Consider the following 21,429-nt stretch of genomic DNA (forward strand, 5'->3'; position numbering starts at 1 on the left):
TTGCTGCTGGGCTTTTCCCTTCCTACAGATGCTTCCTGTGACTTCCCCCAAGCGAGGCAAAGCTGGCAGAAGGAGCTTAAGAGTGTTTGCATCCTGCCCCACCTCCTAGTTGAGATCAGGTTGGATTTAGAGGTGTTTTTCTCCCAGGACCACAGTGATTTTCTCCAAACACTCAAGTTCCCTGTGAAGAATCTTCCCCAGGTCCTTGAACTACAATGGCCCAGTCTGTCTCCTTCAGCTCCCTTCTGTGTTCCCCCAAAGAGTGGGTTTTGTACCTGTGGGGCACAGGCTGCTGTGTGTTTATGTGCTGTGTTAGTGACCAAAATGATTTGGTGTCTCCCTCTGATTTTCCAGCAGCTCCTAGAAAGGACACAAAACAGAAGTTGGCAAGGATAGGTACCGACTGGGCACTGGCCTCAGGGATCTTGATTTTTTTCCCTTCTATGTTCAGTCTGGAGTAATATTCCTGTAAACTAAACTTTTTAACTGGATTTGTATAAGCTAAACTTCTGCTCTGTGTTGTCTCCTCTTTGCTGCAGGTGACACTTGTGGAGGAAGAAGAAGAGACTGAGCTGTGATTGAACCAGGAGGGTTTGGACAGTGTCTGAGGATGGTGAGTCCATGTCCTATTTCCTCTCTACAGGATGGACATTGAAGGGCTGGAGCATGTCTAGGGAAGGAAATGGAGCTAGGAAGGGGCAGGAGCCCCAGGAGCAGCTGAGGGAGCTGGGAAAGGGGCTCAGCCTGGAGAAAAGGAGGCTCAGGGGGGACCTTGTGGCTCTGCACAAGTCCCTGACAGGAGGGGACAGCCGGGGGGGTCGGGCTCTGCTCCCAGGGAACAGGGACAGGAGGAGAGGGAACGGCCTCAGGCTGGGCCAGGGGAGGCTCAGGGTGGATATTGGGGAAATCTCTCACTGAAAGATTGTCCACTCCTGGCACAGCTGCCCAGGGTAGTGTTAGTGTGCCTGCTTGGAAGGGTTTAACAGCCCTGCAGATGTGGCCTTGGCAGTGCTTTGGGGATGGTTGGACTCGATGATCTTAGAGAGCTTTTCCAACCCTAATGACTCCATGATTCTGGTCTGCCTCTGTCCTCTGTGGGTGGTCTTGTTCTCTGTGTGTCCAGATCTTGTGCTGCTGCTAAATGTAGGAGAAGAAATACAAGAATGAGCTGAAGAGTGAACAGTATTGTGTATTATATATAATATGAGAGGATTTATCACTGTCACCAAGATGCTGTTAGTAGGATATATTTACCCCTAAACCTCTTATTGGCATATATTGGGGGAAAAAAGTAAATAAGACTGGAATGCCCTTCTGTCTCCCTGAACTACTGACATAGTCATCCAGTTTTTGTGGCTTACTGATTTATTTTTTCTTTAAAACTTACTGCTGGGGTTTCTCATTGTGTTCCTCTGTCACCTCTCAGTGAAGGATTTCACACCATGTTAATAACAGCTCTGGTGCCACCAAAGGAGCAGAAATTTTGCAAGAATTAGTTACAGAAAAATGTGGTAGCAAAGAATTTGAACCACAGCCAAAGCAGCCAGATTGCTGATAAATTCAGATAAAGGGCCTCTAATGCCTCCAGCAAGAAATAACCTAAAATACAAGGGATTTGCTGGGAGGAAAAAAGCTGCAGACTGGGAATGTTGAAAGATATGCTGAGAGTGTCCTGAGGGGGGTAGTTTGAAGAGGGGTGATCTGGACATGGGCTGTGGGTGGGCAAAGCCTGAATTTGCTGCAGTGACATGGATCAGCACCAGCTTCATGTTGTTGTGGGGGAAGGGGTGCTGAGGACAGCTATCGAGACAGACAAAGGGCTGGAAATTCAGCTTAAGGACATGAAAATTTAGGTTAAACATGTTAGAAAAAATAAAAGTTAAAAATCTGGCAGAGTGCTCAAGGAAATTTGATGTATCCTAAAGGACTGTCCCCGATGTGTTTTGTTAACAACTGGAACAGGAAAGGAAACGTGGTCTCTGCGTTAGTTGACCTCTCAGCTCGAGTAGTTCCACACACAGCATTTTTGCTGTAGCCCCTGTCGTCATGCTCTTTGGTGATGCCTTAAGATCTCCTGTGCTTCCTGATGGAAGAGCTGATCCCTGCACTACAGGGTGGGGAACTTGGTCTGGGGTGGGGAGGTGAAAGTCCTCGCCTGTCAAAACCTGATAAAGGACCTCACACTTCAGCTTGGAGCTGCCCTGGTGTCACATTGAAGGTGTAAAACCCAACAGCTTCTCTGAGGCGAGAGGGATGCAGATGTATCCAGATATGGGTGGAAAAAAAAAAAAAGGGGGGAATAAACACATGGAAAATGCATCAAAAATCCCCCCAGGAAACACAGAAACACAGAGAAGGCCAACACAGGAGGGCCCCCTGAGGGCAAGGCTAGTCAGACACAGGGCCCAGTGAATGCTTCGTGATCTCACCTGGCAGGACCTGCAGCTCAGGGATTTGGTAATCCAGAAACAATTTATTGATGTTTCATGAGCCCTTGGTAGGTTTTCATGAGCCCTTGGTAGGTTTTCATGAGCCCTTGGTAGGAATTTATCAAGCTTTTAAAAATCAGGTGAAGATTTGCAGTTGTGTCAGAGCTGTGCTGCTGAGCACCTCTTGCTTTGTTTTGGAAGCAGCTCAGTGTTGTTTTGGCTGGTTCTTGTATTGGGAATAACAATAAAGTGTGGTGCTGCCTGTGAGCGTCTCCTGCCCTTCAGGATTTTGTAGATCTCCACACATTCCCCTTAGATATGTGAAGAGCTGTAGTCTTCTAAATTCTCTGTAGCAAAGCCACCTTTAGTTCTCATCACCCCTCCCTGGGCTTGTTTTGTTTTTGTTTAGTTTAGTGGAGAGACTGGAATTTTGGCTTTACTAAAACATGGAAGCTTTTCTTTTCCCTGAACTCCCTTCCTGTGTCTGGATAGACCTTACCTTGACCTGGTTCTGCCCACCCTTACGTGTAATCATTGTTTGGTTTCTTCTACGGAGAGGGTTTCCTGCTCCTGATCAGTACCCAAAGATACCTTTACTGTTTCAAAAAAACCTTCTGAAAAGGGGTTTTTTTTTAATATTTTTTAAATGCTCCTGTGATATTTTGAAAATTATTTTTTCATTTTGGAAAAAATAAACCAACCACCAAAAGCCCCTCCCAATTCACCCACTGTTTTGGGAAGAGATTTTTTGTGTCCCATGACAAGGAAGAGAAAGTGACTTGTAATTGCAAGCTGTAGAAATAAGCGCTTACCTCCACCGTCTTACCTGAGCTTCTGCCAGCAGCTGAAGGCAGACAGCTGATGGAAACACCTGGCAGCCTCCTTGGAGTCCTTCTGTGACCCTTCTGTGGCTCCCAAGTTAAACACAGGCAGGGCTGGGGGTTAAGGGGTGCCTCGGGGCTGGCTGGGTCCCAGCTCCCTGCAGGCATGGTGAGTGCTTCTGTAATTCCCTGTGCTCACAGCAGGCTGAGACACAGCACCAGTGCCCTGTGGTTAGCAGAGGCAGGCCCAAAAGCTTTGCCCTTACTCAGCAGCACCCCAGATGTTCCTCACCAGCTGCTCTCCCCTTTCTGCTGTTCTGGATTCATGGTCTAGCGTTAACAACTTGGATTGCAGACTCTTCCCCGAAACTAGCTGCTGATGGGAATGACCTTGAAGACAACACTAGTGCTGGTTTAATCCTTAACTCTGGCTAATGGAGCCCTAACAAGCACTTGGTACCTTAATACATTACTTAAAACTAATCTGGCAGGTGGGTTGGTGCAGGTGCTGTGCTGGCAGCTCAGTGCTCAGCTCCCACAGCAGCATTCCCTCTCCTGATTGCTGGGATACTGGCACTGTAGGCATCTGTTCTTACCCTGAGGAGGGGCCATGACTTTTCCAAGGTGGGAATTAGCAGCCATCCCTCATCCCCTCATGCTGGTCCATGGAGTTGACTTGTGTCCTTTCATCCCTCTCCTCAAAGGTTTCTTGCTGCATATTCAGTCTCATGCTCAACTCTGGGCACCTTTCTGAACAAATAACAAGTGCAGTATTACAGATCTATAAGCTCTTCTATCATCCTATCCAGATGAAAAGATGACACCCACCATCCCAGTCCTGATTTATAGGACCTCTTTGCATAGGTTTAAGGCTTTATTTCCACCTCAGTTCACCCAAAACCCTCCCTAGGCTTTGAGGAAATGAGCTATTTATGTAGGGGGACCTGAAACAAAGATGCCCTTTGTGCAGCAGAGGTAGGGGAGGCAGAACAAGAAGTGCCTTTGGCCACAGCTCATCAGTCCCAGCATCAGCTTATGGAGGGAGAGAGAGAGAAATAGGTTTCTCAGTGCAGCCCATCTCACCCAATGTAGGCATCTGCCAGGCAGAAAGAGAATAAATTTTAACTTTTAGAATGAGATAAATGATGCAAGTCTCTCCCTTCCCTATCTCACCAGGGGAGAAAAAAAAGAGATCTAGATAACTAGTTCCTAGCTTGATCTTCACTGAAAAGAAATATTCAGACGTGGAAGGATCTAAAGTAGGGTATCCTGATGGCCCCACTGCTGCTGAAGCCCCTGGCTGTCAGATGGAGCTTCCCTGGCTTCTGCTGACTTCTCATGTCCTGGAATTCCCTTCCCAGGGCAGTCACCTCCTCCTGCCAATTTTTCTGTTGGTTTTCTCCAGCTGGAGGCAGATCAGGGCAGTCTGTGCAATGTATGTGCTAGCAGGGACACGGCTGCGGATGCAGATTTCTGCCAGCCCTTGCCTTCCCTCCCCTCCATCTGGGGGGTAATGCCCTGTGCTGGGGTGAGGAAAAGGCCACCCTTAATCTATAGAAGAGATGGGTGTGGTGCCTTCTGCCTAAGGAGAGAGGACAGTAATTTCACAACTATAAGGTGCAACCTTTTGACGAAAATTTTGGTCTGAACCCGGAAGTGCGGCTTGTAATCTGGTGCGCCTTATATATGGACAAAGTTGGGAAATTTGCCAACCTGGAAGTCCGAGCCGCGGCAGCCGCGAGCTGTGGCTGTGCTGCGGCAGCCTGGCGCCGCGGCAGCCGCGGCCACCCTGAGCCAACCTGGAAGTGCGAGCCGCGGGCAGGGGAGGGCGCCTGGGGCTGCGTCTAAAGGCTACACCAATCTGTGAAAAATGTTTGTGAATTGAGCACCTGCCAGTAAACCCTGCGATCCCACGATTCCATTACTAATTCATTACAGTAATTTCACGATTCTAAGCCGCACCATTTTGACTAAAATTTTGGTCCGAACCTGAAGTGTGGCTTATAATCAGATGCGGCTTCATATATGGACAAAGAATGAAAAGTTGCTGTTTTAGTTTGGAGGATAAGTGTCTACTGAGAAAGGCAGGAGCTTCTCTTTGAAATGGAGAATTAAACCCCCTCCCTCCAAATTATTATAATTTTGAAATCAAGGGGCTTTCAGGCAAAAATGTGGGAATTAGGAATAACAGTTCTTTTCTAGGGAAATTAAAATAGAAATTCAGTACTACAAAGAAACAAACTCCAAACACTGACACAGTCAGAGTACAACCTGACACCCCATCAGGCAGGGTGTTGGCGGCAGTCCCATTCCATGGTGGCTGCATCCTCTTGCAGTGACAGATGTGATTCAGTTGGAGCAGTGCTCCTGTACAAGGTGCAGTTTCCCTCTGGAGGTCCAGTGGTGATGTGGAGAAATCCGGTTTTCCTCTGGAGTCCAGTGGAGAAAGGGCTCCCTTAGTGTCCCAAAACCTTTGTTTTTGTCTTGTTAAGAAATGTTGGGCTCTTCCCCCTGGCTGGAGCAACTCCCAATGGGATGCAGTAATTTTATCAGTCCCACAGTGGGACTCAATGGCCATTAGCAGAAAATGACTCTCTGGAGGAAGGATGGGTTGTGAAAAGATAAAGAACAATGCCCTGCCTGGTTTCAATGGATGGCCCATTAGCAGATAATATCTCCCGGGGAGATAAGGATCACTGCCCCCACCCTCAACAGATGGTGATAGAACAGATACCTTTTATCACACTCTGTATTGTAACGGCTTATAATCAGGTGCAGCTTATGTATGGACAAAGAATGAAATGTTTGCCAACACTCAGAGATGCGGCTTATAGTGAGTGTGGCTTGTAATCGTGAAATTACTGTACTTTGTTGCACACAGATCCTCGCCGCAAAAAAAAAGTGCGCCTTATAGTCCGGTGCACCCTATAGTCATGAAATTACTGTAATTTTATTTGTGGTGCCAAAAAGAAATAGAGGATAAAGCTGTGCCAGGGTTGGGAAGGATATACATGTCTGTGGAAGGCTGAGTCAAGCGTGCTGGCAACTCCCTGCAGTGAATGGGACCAGTTTTTCTCTAACAATCATGGAATGGTTTGGGTTAGAAGGGACCTGGCCAGGTGGGAGTTAGCTGCTCTCTGGCCCACACTTTCCTAAACTTGCAGAAAGCTAGATCAGCCACAAGCAAAATGATTAATTTCAGGATGCTAACTGGCTCCAGACCATGAGAGAGATTTCAGCATCCTGATGCCTGTCCCATGCTCCCAGTGAAGATTTCTTGGGCAAGCGGGACCAGATGTTCCCTGTGAACACCTTGCTGCAAGCTGGGCTCCTGGTGCATGCAGGCATGTCTCCATAGGGAGTATCATCTTTGGAGGCTGCAGGATGGCCCCTTCCTTGAGTGCCAGTCCTATCTTTGCCAACCACTGTGTCATCTCCAAGCCTTCAAATCCCATTTGGCACCTTCAGGAGAAGGCTGCAAGCTGTTTACCTGCAGTGTGGATCCAGGGATATCTGAAAGAGTGGGAGGAGAAGCACAGGAGCAGTGGGCAGTGCTAGTAGGAGGGAAAAGGGGTGAATCAGTGCCAGCTGCCCTTAAGATCATACTGCCCACATTATATTCAGCTCCTCTTCCTCAAAATTGAGAAACACTTGGAATGGTGGTTGGGAGATGATGAGGGAGATTTTTCTCTCTGTCTGCATGAACACACATGCTGAGAACACTCAGAGGAGCCCAGTTCTGTGTAATAACCTTCTTTTCCTTGGTGGTTTGTGATGGTGGAGCAGAGCCCAGCTGGGGAGGCATCTGAAGTGGCATTTAGGAAATTCCTCTGGCTAAGCCAGCCAAGGAGTCTGGAGCACTCTGCAGTCCTGTGCTGGGCTCCCCAGCACCACTCCTGCCTTTGCCTGAGTCACTGGGGGGAAAGGAGGGCAGCTGTTTTGGGAACTCTTGAAGGAAGTGAAAGCAGAGTCTGAATCAAGTTCCTCTTGAAAGTCTGTGAAGCCACTGAACTTCAGAGCAAGGTTTCTGCTCTGGACCAGGCTCAGTGGTTGGGCAGAGGTTTCTAAGTCATGTATGTGTCTTTTTCTGATAGTAAAAGTACAAAAATATTTCAGTGAAAGCAGAAGTTCTATTTGTGGATGTTCAGCTTAGGTTGGAAATTCAGAGTACTGATCTGATGAGCAGCCCTTTAACTCTGCACAGCTGCAGCTTAGGGGAGTTACAAAGGTCCTTCTGCAAAAAATCCCTGTGCCAGGCCCTGAACTGAGCCTTGGCCCTAAAACTCTCACTGTGGGTTGGAGCAAACCTCTTATCTACCTTGTCTGTGGTTTTGTGTGTAATAAACTGGTCTTGTGCTATGTGCACTTAACAGCAATGTGTACTTGCACTCTGTCCAAGAGACTCCTGGACTTCCCTGGATGTGCTGTGTTGCTTTTCCCCTGATACATGTCAGAAAAATAATAAATATTGGCTTTACAATGTTTATAGCCACACTTTCCAGTACAGAAGGTTCCTTCAGCTTTAGCTGCTCTGATTTCTCAGCATTTCCTCCAGTGACCCAGGCAAAGATCACCTGCAGGGAGCAGGGTACCTCTCCTGCCACTCACTTTTGACCAAGACAAATCCATAACCCTCTGTCCTTATGTGTTACCCTCTGTTTGTGTCCATAACCCTCTGTTCTTCTCTTTTGGGCACTGATTCAGGTGCCCCAAGGATGAGCAATGCCTGACGTCCAGCCACTGTGCTCCGTGTAAATGGTTGAGTGGGGCAAAGCAGGGGTGAAATAGGATTTCGTGGCTTTTCTCCAGGTGTGGCTATGTGTTCTTTTAAATCTTTTATCCTAAGTAGTGAAGCTGGTGTAGCCGTGTGAGTCCATAGGATTGTTTTGTCAGCAGGGGGCTCATGGAACTGAATTTTGCCCTGCAAGTGACAGTTGGCATCATGTCTGAGTGTCACAAAGCTGTCCCTTTAGCTGAGGCAGCTCTGAATAATCTAGCCCTGAACACTTTTGCAGAGAAATGCTGAAATCTTTTATCTGACTTGAGGAAAACCGTTTGAGATCCCATTGGTATTGCTGGGGAGAGCTGTCTGTGGTGTCTTTGGGGCAAACAGATCTAAGAGGAGCTCAGTGGCTACAGGCTGTGCTCTTTTTGGATTTGTGTTTTGGGAGCAAAAAGCTGGTGTGATTTGAGCCAGATAGTAGGGCCTTTGAGGATTGATGAACAGTCAGGTTTTAATATTGCATTTTAACAAAGAGATTCTCCCTCTGACTCAGTGGTGGAGGCAGAGTGGCAGCTGATAGTAGAAATGGAGATGGATTTGCCCAGGAAGCTGCTCCTGTGGTTCCTGGGATAGGCTGTGACCTGGGCTTGATGAACAGCAGGTAGTAAAGGTCAGCTTGTAGGGGGCTGGGGTGAGGAGGTGGATGCTCAGCCAAGCATTTCCTGCACCCATGGCCTTATCCTGGTATGTGAGCATTGCCAGCAGGAGCCGGGGAAACTTCACATGGCAGCTAAGTGTCCAAGTGGTCAGTGACAGGAGCCTTGTCCATTCCAGGGTCCAGGCTCCACCACACAGGTGTTGGTGGGACCCAGGGGCATCCAACTACTCCCTGTGCACAGGAAGCTCCTGGAAAGGAGGACTTAAAAGTCTTGGGAGTGTTGAGTGGTGAGATGCAGCAGGGCCGCTCCTGTATCCTCATCTCCCTGTCGAGGCACAGAGGGCTGCGAGAGGTAGCGGGCTCAGGGGTGCAGTGGCAGATCCTGGCTGAGCTTCTGGGAGCAGGGCCGGGGTTGGGGCTCGGCATTAGAGTGGAGGGCTGGGGACAGAGTGATCGGTGCTGCTGCAGAGCCTCGGGGCACAGGGCTTGATGCTGGGGTGGAGGGGTCGGCAGAGGACTCGATGCCAGGGTGGAGCGCTCGGAGCAGAAGGCATGGAGCTGGGACAGAGGTCTTGGAGCAGAGGGCTCAGTGCTGATGAGCCACTATTGTTTCCGGCGCTCCCAGCGCCGCCATCAGCGTGGCACGAGGCAGGTGCCGGCGGGAGCGGCGCCCTGGCCCTGCAATGCCGCTGCCAGCCGAGAAACGGGCCGTGCCCGCCGCCCCACTGCCCCCTCCATTTTCTGTTTCGCCCGTCACGGAGACGCTCAGATGGCAGAGCCGCGCTTGGCGGCCCTGGGAGGGAGGTGGAGTCTGCCCGTCCTCCGCCCGCCCTCCCTCCATTGTCGGTGGTGGCGGCGGCGGCGGCGGCGGCGGCACCTGCTCGGGCCGCCGGCGGCCGGGATGCTCCTGCCCTTCCCGGCGGAGCGGGGACGCTGCCGCAGTGCCGGGGCCGCAGTTCGCAGCCGGAGGGAGGAGATGCTGCTTGTGCCTGCCCGGCCCTGCTGCCGCCTCGGGAAATGAACATGAGTCTGCCAGGCCGCGTCTCCTGCTCCATGCTCAACTGCTTTGTAAGTGCTGCTTTTTATTCCCCTTCTCTCTTTCATGGAAGCGGGGCTGTAAGCCAGCTGGGCTCTCCAGTTCACATGCCGGTGGAGGCATCCTCTGGATCTGCCCGGGGAGAAGGGGGATCCCCCTCTCCTCGCTCCCACATGCCGCCGGAGGACGCCGTGGTCCGTCCCTGCTGCCCTGGCCGGACCCAAGGGCACAGCAGTGCCCGGCGCCGCGGGCTGAGCCCCGGCAGGCCCTGGGCACTGTGCTAGGCCCCGCAGGCTCTTTCCCTGTCTGGAGCTGGGAAATTACGGTGCAAGGGCAGCCGACCCCCGGGGAGCCCTGCACCCCCTCCCTGGCTGCGGCTGTGCAAGACCTCTCCGGTGCTGTGCTGGGCAGTGCTGTGCTGAACTGATCGGGGCTCCTGTGCTCGGCACCTTTTACACCCTCAGCAAGAGGGGGTTTCCTGCTCTGACCTTTCCTGCCGATCCACCCTCAACCCCCCAGGGCACTCTTGGCCAAATGGGCTTCGAGGGCCTCAGGAGGTTTGTGGAGAGAGCAGGGTGCTGACCCCCGCCCTACCGGTAGCTGGGATGGGGCTGTGGCAGGAGAGGATGCTGAGCCTCTGCCCGCCCTGTGCTGCAGGCGAGGAGGGACTCAAGGACACACTCAAGGCAGATGAGAGCTCAGGCTGCCCTGTTCCAGTTCCTACTGCTCTCTGGGATTTCTCTGCAAACTGCAAAGTGATGATGGGAGAGGATCACTGCTTCCTGGCTGCCACACCAGCACACACCTTCCCTTTGTGCTCTCCTGGGCTGGTGCCTTAGCCTTGGAGTGAGCCACTGGCAGGAGGGGTCCCGAGCCTCCAGTGGTCTCCAGTGAGCATCAGCTGCTGCTGGAGCCGGTGCTGTGCCCTGTGTCCCCCACAGCATGGTGACAGGGGCAGTGCCTCTCCCTCTAGCTGCTGGGGCTCATGCTGAGTTTTATGAAGGCTCTAACAGCATATTACATGCGTGCATGTTCCTTGGATGTGGGGTGTGAGAGCTGGCTGCCCCTGTCTGAGGTCCAGGGAGCACCTCAGGCCAGGCTGTTCCTGCAGGTGCTGAGACTTCAGCCCCTGTCAGCAACACAGGAGGATTCAGCATCATTTTAAATATTCCTGAGCCAGAAAGATTGGGATCTCCTTTCTTCAGATTGGAGTTGGGATTCTGGCTTGGCTGACATATCCAGAAAGATAGGTAATTTCAAAGTATTACTCAGTGCTTACAGAACACAGTGTTTCCTGCTAAATGCTAGAGCCTAGAGTTAGAGAGCAAGCAGCCTTCTGAAGAAAACATCCAAATACTTGTGGAATTAGCACCATCCTGGACTCTTAGTGAGTCCCAGTGCTCCCAGAGCAGTGAGCATCTGCAACTGAATGTCTGGGTGCCACTCCTTTGGGCAGAAATTTGGTGATGTGACAGGGCCTAGGTGAGGGCTGGTGAAAATTGGCACCGAGAGTTCATGCCAGAGCTCAGGGAGCATTGGGACAATGCTCTGAGACACATGATGGGATTTGGGGTGTCCTGGGCAGCGCCAGGAGTGGGACTTGATGATCCTTATCTCTTCTAGCTCAGGATACTCTGATTGTATGAATGGAGATTCTCACGTTCCAAACTGAGACATACACTCCACTTGTCAAGGATGATGTGTGCAGGTTCTGTGTGACCTCTCAGACCATCCTGAGGCCTCTGTGGGTTTTCTAGGGTGTCCATCTGAGCAGGCTGGACATGTCCAGCTGCCCTGGGCTTGGTGCTGGCACCAGTCAGTAGTGCCTGATGTGAATTATGTGCCCTGGGGTGTTGTTGTGGTAGGTTGTTCACAGTTGTATCCTCTCCTCCAGAAGACTCAGGCTCTTACTAGAATTCTTTGGTGTGAGTGAAGACGACAAAGCAGTCCTTACAAGGAGGAAGAGTAGGCTGACACTGGACTGTAGATAGAAACCCTCTGTGTCATGGTGTCTGCTCTGGTGCCATGGAGAAGGTAATGGGAACAGCTGACATAACAAGTTACTGTCACATCAGTCCCCTGTGGCCAAGGTATGTCCTGCTTGGCTTTACAAACACCGCTCAGCTGGAAGAGGTGGGACTTGGAGGCTTCAACATTTCACTGTGCTGTGGGCACTCTGCAACAGCCAGAGGAACTGCTGGGGTCTGGAGGCAGAACAGGCATTTCCATGCACAGGTCCCAAGCTCCTGGGGTGCCAAGAATATCCAGCAGCTTCAATTTTTGGCTTTCACAGCACGTGCTGGCCGAGGCTGTCTGACTGTGTGCTCTGTTTGCAATGCAGGGTGAGGAAGGCCCTCCCAGTTTGGAGTACATCCAGGCCAAGGACTTGTTCCCCCCGAAGGAGCTCATAAAGGAGGAGGAGTCACTGCAGGTAAGGAAAACACCTTAACAGCCCTGGGATGTGGCAGGCTGAGCTCTGCAGAGCAGCTTTCCAGCAGCACATCCTGGAGGCCATGTGCGGGCCGGTGCTGGGGGCACATTGGGAGCAGCAGATCCCTGTGTGTGGGGTCCAGGCCATGTTCCCAAGGCCCTGTCCCTGCCTGCCCAGCCCTGGCAGGATGTGTCCAGCATTGCTGGCCGCTGGGAGCATGGCTGGAGCTGCTGCAGGGCACGGCCAGCCCAGGCATTCCCTGTGGGAATGTGCCTGCCCAGCCCTGCAGCCTGCATCCAGGGAGATTCGTGGGACAGGGGCAGCATGGGGGCCGTGCTCTGTGCAGCCACAGCACGCAGCTGCACTGCCTGCTCTCCCCTCGAGCACCTTGGTCCTGGTGTTTTCCTGCTGCACGGTGGCTGGAAGAAGGAACCTCCATATGGTGCCAGCCTCCTGCTGCAGAAAGCCCTGGGAAGAGCCCCAGGTGCTGTTGCTGATGTGCAGCAAGGGCAACATTCCCTCCTGGGAATTGGTGCTTCCTTTAACATCATCCTGTGCTCATTGTCCTCTTCATGTGGTTGGAGCCAGGCTCACCTTTTTCTTGCTGCTACAGTGTTTGAGTTTGTTCTGAGACTGTCACTGCCTTGGCAAACAGTGCTGGGGAAAGCAAGGACTGAAGGCTATTGGCTTGAAGGAACAGCCACAGGCTGAGGAGTTGTGTAGGGTCAGGGGCTGCAGGGCTGTGGCTCTGTGAGGTGAAGCTGCTGAGGTGACTCTGAGCTGAGACTTCTGGAGAAGAGCAGACTCTGCCTTAGTTGGCTGTGTGGAGAAGTAAAGTTCAACCCTCCCAAGGGTAATTTGACTTCAGTAAGTTGTTCATTTATTGTGAAGCAGAATGTTCAAGGACAGCTTGGATGGGGCTTGGAACCTGGCCTAGTGGAGGTGTCTCTGCCCGTGGCAGGGTGTGGAACTGGATGAGCTTGGGTTGGGATGTCACTCCCAGCCCAAACCATTCCAGGATCCTGTGACTCTAGAAGGATGCCATCAGTTCATAACAAGCTGTATTGGGGCACCTGCTGGTTTATTCCAGGATTTCTCTCCGCTGGTTCTTGCAGCCTTACCAGCTCCTTTCTGTTCTGTCTCTCCCTTCTGTTGCTGTGTGAAAGAGCCACGTAAGCAGGAGAGATACATGCCAGATGAAAACAGCTCTGGCAAGTGTGCAGAAATCAACTGCAGAAATAAAGAGAGGGTATTCTCTTAGGCAAATGATTAGTATTTTTCAAGAGTATTCGGACAGATGCCAGGCTAAGGTGGTTATTTTTGTACAAAGAAAGAAGTTGTTCGTAGAGTTGTCACTTGAAGTCTGAAATTCAGGAAATACAGGTTTTTATGCCCAAGCCATAGAAACAACTTAGAAATTAAGAAAAGGTGGCCTGACTTCTACTAATTTAGTGTAATGAATTGTGTCATCAGCTGCCCTGTCTGGCAGGTTTCAGCTCTGGCTGAAATGATAAATACTCCTGACATTTTTTGCATAATTGGTTACTGACATCACCTGGTGTAGGTGGCATTCAGGTAACAGGAGGAGCCTGATTAGCTAAGGACAAAGGGGCCTGGTGAATCTTTTTTTTTTAATATAAGAAAAGTCAAACTTGACTGTTTGCCAGGATCCTGTGTTTTAAAAATAACTATGGCATGTCCAGACTGATGGGGAAAAACAGACACTTGATTGTGGAGGTATTTTAAGACATGGAATACTGGTAACTTTAATGAAGCTTTCTTGCAGTTTAATCAGGACAAGCTTCCTCAGTCATATAAATAACTATACACAGAGAATCCCTGAGAGCCTTGTTAGCAGAAACTGGGTACATCTTCAGTTCATTTGCCTACCTGGATGATACTGCTGAGTCTCACAGGGCTGCTGAGGGCCTCTCATGTTTAAATCGCACAGCAGGATCACATAGTGACACTGCCCTGGACAGAGGCTTCTGATCAGTCACAGAATCCCAAAATCATTGAGGTTGGAAAAGACCTCCAAGACCTCAAGTACAACCTGTGGCTAATGCCCACGTTATCATCCAGCCCAGAGCACTGAGTTCCACATCCAGTTGCTCCTTGGACCCCTCCAGGGATGGTGACACCACCACCTCCCTGGGCAGCCCCTTCCAGTGCTTCCATATGGTGCTGGGCTCTTTCAGGAGCAGTGTAGAGCACTCCCCTCATCTCTCTGAGCTGTCCTGCAGTCGTGTCCCTCTCCATGCCTCTTGTGCCAGGGCTGGTTTCCTGTCTCCAAAGAGCAGGGCCTGTCAGTCCCTCTGTCCCCAGGCCACCCCTCACTCCCAGGTGAGCATGGCACACAGGTGATCCTTCAGGAGGTTCTCACTGGCTCTGGAGGTGTCGGTGGGAGAGCTCCGTGTGTGGGGCTGGGCAGTGGTGCTGGTGCTGTCCATGCTGCTCTCAGGGCACGGGGAGCCCCTTGCTAGGAGCAGCTCCTTGGGAGATGCGCTGCAGAGGCAATGGGAAGAGTGGCTCTGGGAATTCCAGCACACACAGCACCTGTGTGATCTGACCTTGTGCTGTCTCCTTTCCAGGTGCCATTCACTGTGTTGCAGGGTGAGGGGGTGGAGTACCTGGGCCATGCCAACGACGCTGTGATCGCCATCTCCAACTACCGCCTGCATATCAAATTCAAGGACTCTGTGATCAATGTGAGTCTGCCTCTGCCTGCATCATCACCTCTCCTAGGGTTTCAGAGCAGGGAGGGGTGGGAATTCCCCATTCCTGGGGGCTGTGGCACCCGAAGATTCCTCTTGGAGGATGCCAACATGCAGTTGCTGTTTTGCTGCTGTATTTAAGTGTGAGGATGGGGTTTTCCTTTAGTCCTTCCAGTTAGTAATTAGGTCTTTCCTTGCTGTTTTCTTTAAATTCAAGCAGTAACTTTAGTGTTTTTAAGACTGTTGAGGTCTCTTGCAGGCCAGTTTTAATGAGACTTCTCACCAAGGCAAAGTCAGGCAGTGGAAGGTTGAGGCTTTCTCTGACTGTCTGGACCTGCAGTCTCTTACTGCAGCTGTTGTTTGGCTCAGTTCCTGTGCTTGACTGGATGTCATTGAGTCAGGAACTGGCCCCAAGTGGGAGATTATCAAGGGTGAGAACAGAAATTAGAATAATAATCACTGAAGAGCTCCGTGCTGACTCACGGAGCTCCATAACCTCGGGAGTGGGATTGTAGTTCACAGAAGCAGCTGGTGAGTACTGGAGCTGTGCTGGAGTGTGAGGAGCCTGCAGGCATGGCTGCTGGGACTGCTCTGGCCTGTGCTGTGCCTTGTCATGCCCTACATTTGTCCCTCCCTCGCAGGTGCCTTTGAGGATGATGGAAAGTGTGGAGTGTCGGGATATGTTCCAGCTTCACATAGTCTGCAAGGACTCCAAAGTGATCAGGTATCTGGCTTATTGTTGTGGTGCAGATGCTGCAGGCTGAGACCAGCTCTGGTGTCTCCCTCTGTGCTGCAATTGGAATTGAGCTGTCCATGGTCAGGATTCTAAGGCTTAGGGCCGTGTTCCTTTTCTTGGCTCAGTCCTGGCTGGGTGAACGTCCCCGCTGAGGGTGATTTGCCTTTGGATTTGCAGGTGCCATTTCTCCACCTTCAAGCAGTGCCAGGAGTGGCTGAAGAGGCTGACTCGAGCCATCGCCCGCCCTGCCAAGCCTGAGGACCTTTTTGCGTTTGCCTACCACGCCTGGTGCTTGGGGGTGTGTGTGGATGAGGAGGATCAACATGCCCATCTCTGCCGTCCAGGTGAGCTCCTGGCCTGGCCCTTCCTGCTGCTCTGGCCAGCAGCACTGCACTGCAATTGAGCTCTTGTTCATAAACCCTGTCCGTGTTTCAAAGGTTTCAAATTCGCCTTGCTGAGTCATCCTGGTCTAGAGATCCAGCTGATGACCAGATGCTGCTGAATAAGAAGCACAGTGAAAGGAATTAGTTACAAACACAACAAGAAGCTTTATGACCCAGCAACACAGAAAAAAACTTTTCCCTTTTTCATTGTAAGAAAACATCCCATACTTAAGTTCTCTCATCAGAGTGATAGAGACCTCAGGCAGTCCTGTCCTGGAGTGGCAAACAGCATCAGTTTTGAGGCAGCCTAATTAATTTGAGCCCATCTTCATCTTTTCTCCAACACTCAAAAATGCTGTGTCATTCCCAGGATCAGGTCCGTGGAGAGCTTTGGCTCATCCTCAAGAAGGCACAAATCAAGTCTTTGAGTGCATTAAGAGAAAACCAGAGCTGTGCTGGTGCCCTCGTGTGGACTGGGAGTTTCCCTTCTCTGGGAGCATAAAGTTTGCTTGCAGTTGCTTTGTCTTACCAATGATGAAGCTGTTTAAAAATGGAATTTAAATGAGCTTGGCTTTAAACTGAAAAATAAGCAGTAGCCTGAATAGAATGTCCAGGGATGGGGTTCAATAGTACAGCTATTCCAAGAGAAGCTGATAGGGTAGAGGTAAGCTCTGCGTCCTCACCATGCCCCAAACCCCAGCAATCAGAGATATTTGCTGTGTTTCCTTTAGGCAAAGTGTTTAGTATAAATAAACTCACCTGTGCAAGTTGTTGCTGTGGGATATGGCTGAGACGAAGAGCTTTGCAGTTTGACACTGGAGCAACAAAGGCATCCAGAATTTGTGAGGCAAGGCTAAAACATGAGAGAGGAAACCCTGAGTCAGCGTCTGAGAGCAGTCTGGAAGAAGGAACTGCCTGGGGTGGGTGCTCAGTGCTCCTTGCCATACAGTTCCTGACATCCACTTTGGCAGCTGTCTCTGCCAGACAGGCAGAAGTGGATTAAATTAAGCCCCACACACCCCCTTAACATGGAGAGGCTGTTTCTGTGCCCGGAGATGAGATCTCACTTGACAAAACAAGCAGGGGAACCCCTGTGAGGGATAAGTCTTTGTGGCTTCTGAAGCACAATCCCTGCTGCCATCCCTGGAGTTTCTCCTTGCCAAAAAGAGGCTTCCAGGCTGGAGCCACTCTGCTCTAGACCCAGGCTGAGAAAGCTGGGGGTGTTCACCTGGAGAAAAGAAGGCTTCAGAGCCCTTTCCAGGGCCTAAAGGAGATTATAAAAGAGAGGGAGAGACTTTCTGTACAGGTGGATAGTGACAGGACGTGGGGAAGCAGTGTTAAAGTGTCAGAGGGCAGGTTTAGATGGGATGTTAAGATAAATTCTTTAATCTGGGAATGGAAAGGCCCTGGCAAAGGATGCCCAGAGAAGCTGTGGCTGCCTCTGGATCTCTGGAAGTGCCCAAGGCCAGTCTGGATGGGGCTTGTAGCAGCCTGGGATAGTGGAAGGTGTCCCTGCCCATGGCAGGGAGTGGAACGGGATGAGCTTCAGGTCCTTTCTGACCCAAACCTTTCTGTGGTTTTGTGACTCTCTCCAGCCTGTGGCAGTTGCTGTGGAGTTCCACAAAGATGTTCAGATTCCATCTGTGCTGTCAGTAACTGCCTGTGCTGTGTTCCTCAGGGGATCACGTGAGGTTCCGGTTTGAGATGGAGCTGGTGAGGATGGGCTTCGACCTGCAGAACGCCTGGCGCGTCTCTGACATCAACAACAACTACAAGTGAGTGTTTCATCACCAGGCTATTTCCACTCTTCTCTTGCCTTACTTTTCCCTTGGTAATCCCCATGCAGAGCAGTAGTGAGTCAGACTCCGGCTAATCCTCCTTCCTGGCCTTGACAGCCCCCAGACAGATCAGAGTATGAGCCAGATCCCTTTTCTTTCCGCCTATCACATTATGGAGTTGGAGAGGGAATACAGCCCAAACATCAGTGCTAGCAGGAACTGTAAATGCTGACTCAGGTAGTTTATAATGTGGTGGCTCTAATTCCTCGTGGAAGACATTTGGGATTCTGAAGGTCCATCCATTGTGGGTTTGTCTTTCTGGTCGATCCTTCTCTCTAAAATGCTCGGTTTGACATAACGACCATAGATTTTATACTCTCAGGCAGCTGTTCAGCTCTGTGAGAAGCTGGAGTGAGCCAGTGGAGAGCTGTTGGGAGGCTCAGGAGTCTGAGAATGAGCAAGGCTCATTCAGTCTGATTAGGAGAAACAGAAGGTTGTTCTGCCTCCAGCTACTCCAAAGAGCATGGAGTAGAACTCCTGGCAGTGGCACATGGCACAAGAGGTGGCAGCCCCAAAGTGCAGCTTGGGAGTTTCACAGTGTGGAAGGGAAGAGCATTCCCTGGGAACATGGTGGTGTGCTGGGCACATTCCCAGCAGGGGAGCTCTCCATCACTGTAGTGTGACATTTCAGGTGAGCCAGGATTGGAGGTGGTCCCTGTGGGCATTGGTGTGGAGATCTCTACAAGGTTTTCCCACACTCACAGTGGAAGAGGCCTTTTTGCCACCTGTCAGTGTTTCCAGCCTGCCTTCTATTCCTCCAGGAGCACAGGATTCTTGGAGAAGGGCAGCTGCAGTATTTGCAGCAGGTGGCATTAAGCCCATGGGATTTCAAACTTTGATGGACATACTCATTTGTGCATTCCCTATAATTATGTTCTTGAAACGACTGGTATCCCTCAGCTTTTCCTCTCTGCCCCAGCCAGTCCAGGCATCCCCATCACCTATGGATTGGACAGTTCCAGGTCACTGGTTTCCTGTGGAGACCATGAGAAACCTCAGACACACTGGACTGGGGAAATCCCAGTTTTGGAGGTTGCTGCCTGTTCTTTTTTCCTGAAGAATCCAGACCACAAGCACTAAATCTGGGGGGTGATTTCCATTTTACCTCTGGCCTACTGGCCATGTCATTGCTTTGGGACTGTTCACATGACTTTGCTGGCATTTACACATTTTCTCCAAGGATGTCAAATAAAATTGTTGTCCTGAACTGCTCCATTTTGGAGTGCACAGTCTGTGGGTCCCTGCACTAGGTAGAGTCTCTGTATGTGAGGTCTTCTTCCCTGCTCGATCCTGGGGTGTGGCTCCCTCTGACTATTTTGGGAAGTTCAACTTGCATTTGACCATCTGTGCTTGCTTCCTGGCCAGTAATCCACAGCCATTAGCCACCTTCTCTGAAGACAGGTGTTTGATTTCCAACCAAACCAGGGAAGAAAGGACTTAAAACAAACCTCATCAAGCTGGGTGTGGGCCTGGCTTTGCTTCCCTCCACCTGCCGAGTTTCTCCCTGGGGATCCTCACAGGTCCCAGCTTCCTGCAGACATCCTGGGATCTCAGGGGTGGTGTAATTGCTTTGTGCAACTCAAACCAGTTCTCTCTTGCTGCTGGGGGAGTGTGGCTTTAAATCCTGCCTTGGCTTTTGATCATAACCACCTGCCTCTATTCGCAGGGATCAGGTTACTTTTTAACTGTTTATAGTCCTTTTATCTTTTATTTCCCTGTGTTGGCAAAACAGTGCTGTTAAAGACAGGATACTCCAAGGTAATGGCTTGGTTCCTTGTCTTTCAAGTCTGTTCTGAGATGTCCTTATCTGGGAACTATTATCTCCTTCCTGGCGACAGCCATTGTAAAATGAGAGAAATACAAACTTGTAACAACCACTCTTTCAGTCTTGATAAAAGTATACCATGATAATAAAATCATTACACGGTCTCTCCCTGACTCTCACATCTTCAGGGATCTTATACCTAGGGAAATGGGATCACTCCAGCATTACCCATCTGGTTCACACAGGCTCTCTGAGGTAGTTGTTTCATACCAACCTTAGTACTGGTGTGTTTGGTACTTGAGTAGTTCCTTCAAAAAAAGGAAGAAAAAACCCACAACTTTTCTTGCAATGTTGATGCTCATTTTCAGGTTTCATCTTTTTTCAGTTGTGGTTTTATTTAACTTTGAGTTTATGAGGTAAAAGTTGCCTGGAGTTCTGTTACTGCTTTAGCCAGATGGTGTTTCCTACTGGTTTCTGAGACTGCTCTTAATTAAAATTTTGTCTTTTTTACACTTATCTAGAAATTTTAATACTATCCATACCATTGGAAAGTGGTAATTACTGTCCCTGCTTGGATTTGCCACAGGAACATGTGGACTGTTAGTGGTACACATGTTTGCCTTCTGAGAAGCAAGAGCTTGGACAAGGCTCTCAGGGATGGGATGGGATGGGTTTGTTGGGGTGTCCTCTGCAGGGCCAGGAGCTGGACTCAATCCTCGTGGATCCCTTCAAAATCAGGGTGTTTATGATTCCTCTCCCTCATTGTTACCTCTGTGCTAAGAAGGTTCTCTATTGATCCTTGTTCACAGGTGCTTATTCCTGTCTGTGTTGTTCCAGCCACCCTGTCCTACCATCAGATCTCACAGTTCAAGGCTGTTTCCCTTGGTGGTCTGGCTCAGCTTGGTCCCAGGGCTTTCCAGGCCACCCCACTGCAGGTGGTTTCCTTTAGGATGCCTGTTGTGGTGAAAAATGATCGTTAAGGTTCTGAACTATTTCTTACCTTCTCAAGAGCAGCTGTTTCCTAAGAGGAGCATCTTTCAGCTCTATGGGAATGCACCTGTTAAAAAGCACAGGCACACAAAAAACCTCAAAAAACCCCTTCTGAAAATCCAAATCTGCCCTATCTGCTAGTTCACTGACATTTCAGGTAGCTCTCGCACAACGGGTGACCTCCCTCCAAACAGCCACGTTGACTCAAAACCCAAGTGCACTGAATTTACCTTTTGTGTTGTTTTTGCTGTTGTGGGAGCCTTATCCCCTCTGAAAACATTATTGAATCTACTGAGTGATGAATGCTGTAACAAAAGGGATTTTTCAGTTATTCTACTTTGAATCAGCTGAGGTCCAAAGGAAGAGTGAGAGACTTCTGTATAATTTTGCTGGTAGCACCAAGAAATACCTGGGTGTGTCTGAAAATGTCGCCTTTGGTTCAGACACTTAAGTGTTCTGTGTGGAAGCAACAGAAGTCTCCCATGAGAATTTTTGCTCTCATAGCCTTTCTGCTCCTCTTCCAGCCTCTGTGGATGTCATTCCTGTCGCTCTAGGGGTTGGTAGTATTGCTTCAGTGCTGTCCTGTTTCTCTTTAGGCTTGGGATTTGATCCATGCACATTGTGGTAGATGCTGGTCACTCTGAGCATCACACTTTTACCCCCACCTTCCCCTAGAAGTTGCCCACACTTTTTCACAAGCTCATTCTATTTTAGCCTTCCTGCAAAGCTTGTACTCTGAAATTCAGGGTGCCACAGACATTCTTCCTTGTATCAGTTTATAAGATACTGTTAAGCCAACAGAGTTAGTTATCCTGGATTTTCACTTCCTCTACTGTACTCTGGAATTCTAGCCTAGAAAGACATGTCTCTTTGTCTTGACCTTAGTGCCTGTTTCTATGCACCCT

The 21,429-nt window shown here is 50.1% G+C and overlaps 1 protein-coding gene across 2 annotated transcripts in view; it reads left to right on the forward strand.

Annotated features, from left to right (window-relative positions):
- The first annotated feature begins 555 nt into the window (after window positions 1-555).
- The window catches only part of MTMR4 (myotubularin related protein 4), a 36,920-nt gene continuing 16,046 nt past the window's right edge, over window positions 556-21,429 (forward strand). The window contains exons 1-6 of one of the 2 annotated variants that reach the window (XM_033078138.2): window positions 556-613; window positions 12,009-12,098; window positions 14,690-14,806; window positions 15,454-15,536; window positions 15,726-15,892; window positions 17,610-17,706. In XM_033078138.2, the coding sequence (XP_032934029.1) occupies window positions 611-613; window positions 12,009-12,098; window positions 14,690-14,806; window positions 15,454-15,536; window positions 15,726-15,892; window positions 17,610-17,706 (557 nt within the window). In that variant the 5' untranslated portion in view covers window positions 556-610. Of the gene's footprint in view, window positions 614-9,508; window positions 9,700-12,008; window positions 12,099-14,689; window positions 14,807-15,453; window positions 15,537-15,725; window positions 15,893-17,609; window positions 17,707-21,429 lie in introns of those variants that run through there. The other variant, XM_033078137.2, reaches the window with a different exon arrangement.

The sequence above is a fragment of the Catharus ustulatus genome, chromosome 22 (assembly GCF_009819885.2).
Source record: "Catharus ustulatus isolate bCatUst1 chromosome 22, bCatUst1.pri.v2, whole genome shotgun sequence".
NCBI classification, from domain to species: Eukaryota; Metazoa; Chordata; class Aves; order Passeriformes; family Turdidae; genus Catharus; species Catharus ustulatus.